This window comes from Elephantulus edwardii, unplaced genomic scaffold (genome assembly GCF_000299155.1).
Source record: "Elephantulus edwardii isolate Elephantulus edwardi_28Jun2011 unplaced genomic scaffold, EleEdw1.0 scaffold00047, whole genome shotgun sequence".
Taxonomy (NCBI): domain Eukaryota; kingdom Metazoa; phylum Chordata; class Mammalia; order Macroscelidea; family Macroscelididae; genus Elephantulus; species Elephantulus edwardii.
The window spans coordinates 8,190,456-8,197,915 of NW_006399797.1; the positions used below are offsets into that span (position 1 = coordinate 8,190,456).

At 39.1% G+C, this 7,460-nt stretch overlaps 1 protein-coding gene across 1 annotated transcript in view; it reads right to left on the minus strand.

The window, feature by feature from the left end:
• Window positions 1–295: 295 nt before the first annotated feature.
• LOC102859265 (chromosome unknown open reading frame, human C12orf56) overlaps window positions 296–7,460 on the minus strand; it is a 117,915-nt gene continuing 110,750 nt past the window's right edge. The window contains exons 14-15 of the mRNA XM_006886096.1: window positions 2,550–2,728; window positions 296–422 (exon numbers count right to left, since the gene is read on the minus strand). Of these exons, the coding sequence (XP_006886158.1) occupies window positions 296–422; window positions 2,550–2,728 (306 nt within the window). The remainder of the gene's footprint in view (window positions 423–2,549; window positions 2,729–7,460) is intronic.

Below are 7,460 nucleotides of genomic sequence, written 5' to 3' on the forward strand. Positions count from 1 at the left end.
TATGACAACAGCAGAACTCATTAGATGACATTGTCTACACTTATTTTCCATGGGGTTCTGTTTCATTTTTAAAGATACGAATTTTTTTTTCTGGATAAACATTCATTTTCAGCACCAAGAGATCATTTTGTTAGCAGCTGATAAACTCCAAAGACTTCTATTACAGAGCTGTTGGTGGATCATTCAAAGAAAACTTTTGTTCACAGGATGCAAAGATATTTAAAAAATGAGCATTTTTTAGAAATAAAAATATATGATTCTCAGATTAATTCTTGATTAACATTGTATACTCTTGCTAACATTTTACACATTGTTTCTGTTCAACCAAGTTGAGAACTTCATGAATAAGTTGAGTAGTAGGTTGGCTAATAGGGTAACACAACGGGAATCTTTTTTCCAGGGTTGGCATGTGAATAAAGTACCTGCAAATGATAAAAAGTACAAAATAGCTTTTAAAATGGGAATTTTCCCAATGGTCACCTCAATATATTCATACTCACTGAAAAAGGGCTGTTTGGGGATAAGAGAGTCTAGGCTGCATGACTGAGCTGGCATCTTCAGCTCCCTCATTTGTGACCAAGAGAAGCTCTAATCAGTATGCCTTTCACTGAAGCACCTTACATCAGCAAAGGAATAAATGTCATTAATAAAGTAGAAATCACCAAAATGTTAACAAAGAAGCCTGCAACACCTTCACCACAGCGTGGACTGAGGGGTCAGCTTGCTGGTTTCTTAAGACTATACACAAGGGGGAGTGGAAATGGAAAGGTCGAGCTCTGGTGACCACAAGGGACAAGTCAGGAGGTGAAGGGATAGGGTTTTATCCTCATGACTCTGTAAAATTACAGACTTGTCCCTTCGTGCTCTCTGAATGGGTCCTCTTAACCCGGTTTTTCCACTTCCTTGATGCTGCTCGCTCGCTCTCTTTAAGGAAGTAAAATCTACATAACATAAAAGTCACCATTTTAAAGTGTACAGCTCAGTGATTTTTTTTAGTACATTCATATTATTGTATAACCATCAATGCTTATCCAACTTCAGAGCATTTTTATCAACTCCCAAAAAGGGAATCCTGACCTCCTTAGCAGTCATTTCTCATCTCTTTCCTTTCCTCCCCATAATTTTGCATCCATTTTCTGTCTCTATGGATTTTATCAGCTTTGAAGTGGGGGCCTGAGGTTACACAAATTTTTTTCACAACGTAAATACTTTTTATCAATTGAGTTGTAGGATACATACTACAAAACTACAAAATGGACGAAGCTTGGAAATTTGCTAAGTGAAAAACCCTACATACCAAATTATTATATTTATGTAAAGCTGATAAAATCCATAGGAAGTGGAAAAACCGGGTTAAGAGGACCCATTCAGAGAGCACGAATAAACCCTTTTATGGGAGCTGTAGTAGGATGTGTAGTGTAAAACTGCTTGGAGTGAAAGCAGGGCCCACAAAGCAGGTTTACATTTTTAAAAAAGGTCATTCTCGAGTAATTATGTCTGCATGCAAGCTAGTGGCAGAGCTATACCTCTGGCACCCTTTTCCTCTCATAACAGACAAAACACGGTTTTAGTCCTTACCCTTTGCCATCTAGTAGGTTCTGACTCAAGATGACACAAGGCTTCCAAAGCTGTAATGTGTACGGAAGCAGAACGCCTCATCTTTCTCCTGCAGAGAGGCTGGTGGGCTGGAACAGCTGACTTTTCAGTTAGCAACTGCATACCTGAATCCTGTACCACGGAGTCCCTTAGGGGTTCTTTTTTTCCTTTTAATATCAGGCTTTTATTGCTAAGTGCATGCACTTGGGCAGGGAGCTCTGGTGCCCTAGTGGTAAGAAGCCGAACTGCAATCCCAAAAGCACACGTTATGAATCCATCAGGCGCCCCACGGGAGAAGGATGGGCAATCTCCTCCTGTGGGATGAAACTGCCTTGGAAAATCCGCTGTAGGGTCAGCTATAATTCAGTTCCAACTCGATGGCACACAACAGCAATAACTAAAAATAAGAACCGCTGGGGTGTAGGAGCACAGGGGAGCTGATGAAACAAAATGCTTGCCTCTGTTCTTACTGGTACTCAAAGGGAAGGATAATGAAACAAAAACTAAGGATTATGTTACTTGTTCCTGATTTATCAATAGTTTTTTCCAATAACTCAGGTGAATTCACTGTACATAATGTATCATCCATTTCAGCAGGATTACCTTCTCTTAATTCCTCAACAGCAGGTTAGAATCGTTACTGCTTCTGTTGAGTTGCTGGCTGCCAAACACAATGAGTGAGAAACAGTTCACCAAAGAGAATTTGGTGTTTCTCTCTGGAAACATAATTTTCAGGTCTGGAAATATAATTCAAGTGGTATTGGCTTTTAAAGCTTCCTCCAAATTCGACCTTACCCCAGATCAAAGTGAAACATTGTTTAAAACAAAAAAATAGAATTCATCAGCATCATGCCTGTGCTGAAGGACAGGGATCCCACCTGTGATAACCCCTGCAGGTCTGTTCGAAAATCAGAGGGGGAGTTTTGCTGCGTGGTAGAGTCTGCCCTTCTTACCTGAATTCCTCTCTGTAGTCACTCCTAATATACTCAGCTAGGGTCTTGCTGTACTGCAGGCAGCTCTTGAGGATGTAAAACTGCTGGTACATCAGAACCGCTTGGCATGGGCTTAGAAGCTGAAATGAAGCTGACAGCCCCTTCACCACTTGTTTCACAATATTGGCCACAAAAGTGATCTAAACAAGAAAATGGAGTTACATGAAAGCTGCACATCACCCATTATTGTGTTAGGTGTCACTGAGCTGGGACTCAGAGTGACCCCTACATACAACAGAAAAGAATACCCTACCCAATCATGAGCTATCTTCATGCCTACTTCAGCTGGGGTCTCAAGTATAAACCTGGGCTGAAGCTTTATGGCCCTTGCACCAATGCCTATGCACCATTTCTCTTCAAACTGTTACCTGGAGAACCCCAGAACATAACCAGTTAGGTTTACCAACTGTCTCTCCACAGGGTCAGAACTAGCACTGACTCTCAAAGAAGTTTGGCTCCAAGGAGGAAAAAAACTGTTAAAAACAAGAGGACAGAGGATGAACCCAGATAGCTCTATAGTCTTCTCCAGGGCAAGGAGACTGTTTCTTTACCAACGGCAGAAACAAACAGCCCACAGGTTTCTTACAGCATTGTGATTCTCAAACTTTAGTACTGACACAGAAGAATCATCTAAGAAATTTAGTAAAATTGCAGAATCCTAGGTCCTACCCTACAGATATTTCCATAAATAATACTGATGAATTTGTCTGTAGTCCATCTTGAGAAGCACTTCTCTGAGATAGCAAAGAAAATCAAGTCTGAAACAGGAAAAAATAGCTGAGGTTTCCATCAAGATGTGTTTTCTGAGGGAGCAAATCAGTGGAAAAAATAACAGTGTTGTAATGTTATTGTTAGGGATCGTTGAATTGAGTATGACCCATAGTGACCCTATGAACAACAGATCTGAAGCCTGTCCTATCCTGTGCCATCCTCACACTTCCCAACACATCAGAGCCCACTGCGACAGTCACCATGTCAATCCACCGGGCCGAGGGTCTTCCTCTTCTTGGCCGACCCACTACCTTTCCAAGCATCATGTCCCTCTCCAAGAATAGCCTTGCCTAGTAAAATGCCCAAAGTATGTGAGGTGAAACTTCATTTTTTTTGTCTCAAAAAAGCATTCCAAGACCCTTTCAAAGACATATTTGTTTGTTCTTTTGGCAGTCCATAAGATGTTTAGCGCTTTTCTCCAACACCACAACCCAAAGGTATCAACCAACTCTCAAATGCATGGCAGTGATCAGAAAGACCATGGCCTGACTCATATACACCTTAGTCCTCAAACTAAAATCATCTCCTAAATAACTTGGAGATGTCCCTAACTGCAGACTCTCCAAGTGCAATATGTCTCCTGATTTTCTGTTAACCGTGGATTCAAGTAAAATGAAGTTGTTTACAGTTTCAACATTTTCTTCACCCATCTTGATTTTGCCTATCTGTCCAGTGGTAAGAATACTTGTTTCCTTGACATTGAGACACAATCCATATTGAAGGCTGCCTTCTTTGATCTTCTGCAACAAGTACCTCAAGTCCTCCTCACTTTCAGCAAGCAAAGTGTCATCTGCATAACACGTTATTGATGAGTCTCCCTCCAATGCTGATACCACATTCCTTTTCATAGAGTTCAGCTTCTTGAATAATTTGCTCAGCATACAGAATGAATAGGTATGGAGAGAGAATACAACACTGACACTCTCTATTCTTAATTTTGAACCATGAAGTGTTCCCTTGCTCTGCTCACACAACAGCCTCCTGGTCCAGGTATAGGTTCTGCATGAATGCAATTAAGTGCTCCAGGATTCCCATTCTCCTCAGTGTTAGCCATAACTTGTTATTATCCACACAGTCAAATGCCTTTGCATAGTCAATATATAAATAGATTTTCTTGTGGTATTCTTTATTTCTGCCAGAATGTATCTGACATCAACGATATTCTGGTGCCACAAAATCTTCTAAATCCTCCTTGAACTTCTGGCAGTTCCCTATCTCTGTATTGTTCTAGCCATTTTTTAATGATCTTCAACAGTATTTTGCTTGCATGAAATATTAATGATATTGTTCAATAGTTTCCACAACCTTTTGGATCACCTTTCTTGGAAATGGGAATATGGATCTCTTCCAATCCTTTCGGCAGACAGCTGTCCTTCAAATTTCCTGGCATGGACCGGTGAGCGTATCCCAGGCTGCACTTCTTAACTGAAACAAGTCCATTGGTATCCTACTAATTTCTGGGGCCTTATTTTGTGCCAATGCCTTCAATACAGCTTTCACTTCTTTCCTCATTGCCATTGACTCCTGCTCATATGATACATCCTGAAATTTTTCAGTGTCAGTCAGATCTTCTTGGTGCAGTGATTCTGTGTATTCTTTCCATCTACTTTTGATACTTTCTGGGTCCTTCAATATCTTGCCCATAGCATCTTTCAATATTGCTACTCAAAGCTTAAATTTGTTTTTAAGTTCTCTCAGCTTGAGTTCTTACCTTTTTATTCTCCAATTCCACCTCTCTGCACATTCCATTATAATATTTTGCTTTGTCTTCTTGAGCTACCCTTTGAAATCTTCTGTTCAGCTCTTTTATTTTGGTTTGTTTTTCCTTTATTTTGGCTTCTCGGTGCTCTAGTACAATTTTTAGAGTCTTCTGACATACATTTCTAGTTTTTTCATTTCACCTTTGTCTTTGTTATTTTTTTCATGGATGGTATCCTTTATATCATCCCAAACTCATCCAGTTTTTGATCACTTATGTTTAATGCCTCAAACGTATTCTTAAAATGATCTTGAAATTTAGCTAGTGGAGTTATAAATGAAATTGTCAGTTTTTTGTGTTTGGGGAGAACATTGTTATAATTGGTATAACACTTGACTGTCAGTTTGCTGTACCAAGATAACTTATGGGTTGCTGTGATAGTGAAAGCTATGCCAGTGGTGAGGCAAATGCCATTAAGATTACCCAGGGTGGATAGATTTTAGTAGAGCTACCAGATTAAGGCAGACAAGGAAGCAGGATTGGCCATCCACTTCTTAAATAACAGGTCTCTGAAAACCCTGTGAACAGTAGAGGAACATGGATAGTTATAGTAGTGTAGTGGCAAAGCCTAAACTAGAAGTCAGTTGAAATAAGAAAAAATAATGGCAAACATTGTTTAATAATTGGAAGATGAAATGAACATAGCCTGACTGTTGGAAAATTGGAAATTGTAAAAAAATGAAATGGCACAGGCTATAAATAGACACTTTGCCAAAGAAGACATTCAGATGACAAACAAACACATGAAGAAAATTCAAGAATCTCTAGCTCTCAGAGAGATGCAAATCAAAATAATTATGAGATATCATCTCACTCCAGTAACAACAGCAAAGTTCAACAGAGCAGCAAATAACAAATGCTGGAGAGGTTGTGGAGAGACTAGAACTCATACTCACTGCTTGTGGGAGTGTAACATGGTGCAACCACTATGGAAGGCGGTATGGTGCTTTCTCAAAAAAGTTGGAAATAAAGTTACAATTTGACCCAGCAATTCTAGTACTAGAAATATACCCAAAGGAAAACAGCTGTCATCCAAACAGATATATGAACTCTCATGTTTACTGCTGCATTATTCACAATAGTGAAGAGATGGGAGCAACCCAAGTGCCCAACAAAAAATGAATGGATAGAAAAACTCTGGTATATTCACACAAAGGAAAACAACACAGCAATAAAAAAACAAGGACTCATAAAATATTACACAACATGGGTGATCTTGGAGTGAAATGCTGAGTGATCTATCTCAGTCATAAAAGGGCAAATACTACATAGCACCACTCTTATAAAACCAGTTTTACACAGGAGTTAAGGGGAACAAAAAAGGGGGGAGTAAATAGCTGCATTGGAACAGATTAAGGAAAGAACTGTTTAAAAGGAATTTTTGGGGAAGGAGGAAATGGGAAGGATCTGAACCAAAAGACAGGGCAATGATGGGTAAGGTTCAATCGTGATCAATTTTATAAAACATAATATATGATAATGATTATATGAAACACAGTGTGAATGAAGAGTCGTTGAAACACAAGTATACGAACTTTGTAAACAAACCAATTTTTTTAAAGGGAATATATAATAAGGCCTTATTTGTATGACAACAATCCAGAATAAGAGGTGCATAGCAAAGTGGACTGAGGAAGGTGGGGTGGAGAGAGGAAATTATGCAACAATGAATGAATTTTTTTTAAGTGAACTGGGGGTGGTAGGAGGAAAATGTAACAATGAATGAATGAAATAAAACTTTTCTGTAAACTCTTATTAAAATCACAATAAAAAAAATAAAGAACACTTTAAAAATAGAAAGAAAAATGGTTACCGTATGGGCTAGAAGGTTTTATTTCTCCAAAATAAAAGTTCATAGATTATCCCTAGTAACATACTCCTATTTCTTCCAAAGAAGGTCTGTTTAATGTAAATTTTCTTTCTTAAGTTACATATAGCTAATAATTTTTTACTAGCTAGTGATTTAATACACTGTTTTCTCTGTGTAGTTGCTGTTGTTAGAGCTATTGAGTTGTATCTGCCCTACAGCATGTACAACAAATAAAACCCTTCCCATCTTGTGTCATCCTCACAACCCTGCTGTGTTCAGCCCATTGTGGCAGTCACTGTGTCAATCCATCTTGTTGAAGGTCTTCCTCGCAGTCGCGGACCCACCACCTTTTTAAGCATGAAGTCTTCTCCAGGGACTGGCTTTTCCTGAGAGGATGCCTAAAGTATGTGAGATGACGTCTCACTACACTTGTGGTACAGTGGTGCATCTGTTATTCTAAATGGCTTTACTAGGCCATTGCTCTTGACTTTTCCACATGGCTGAGTGGGAACATGCAAGTAGAATATGTTAA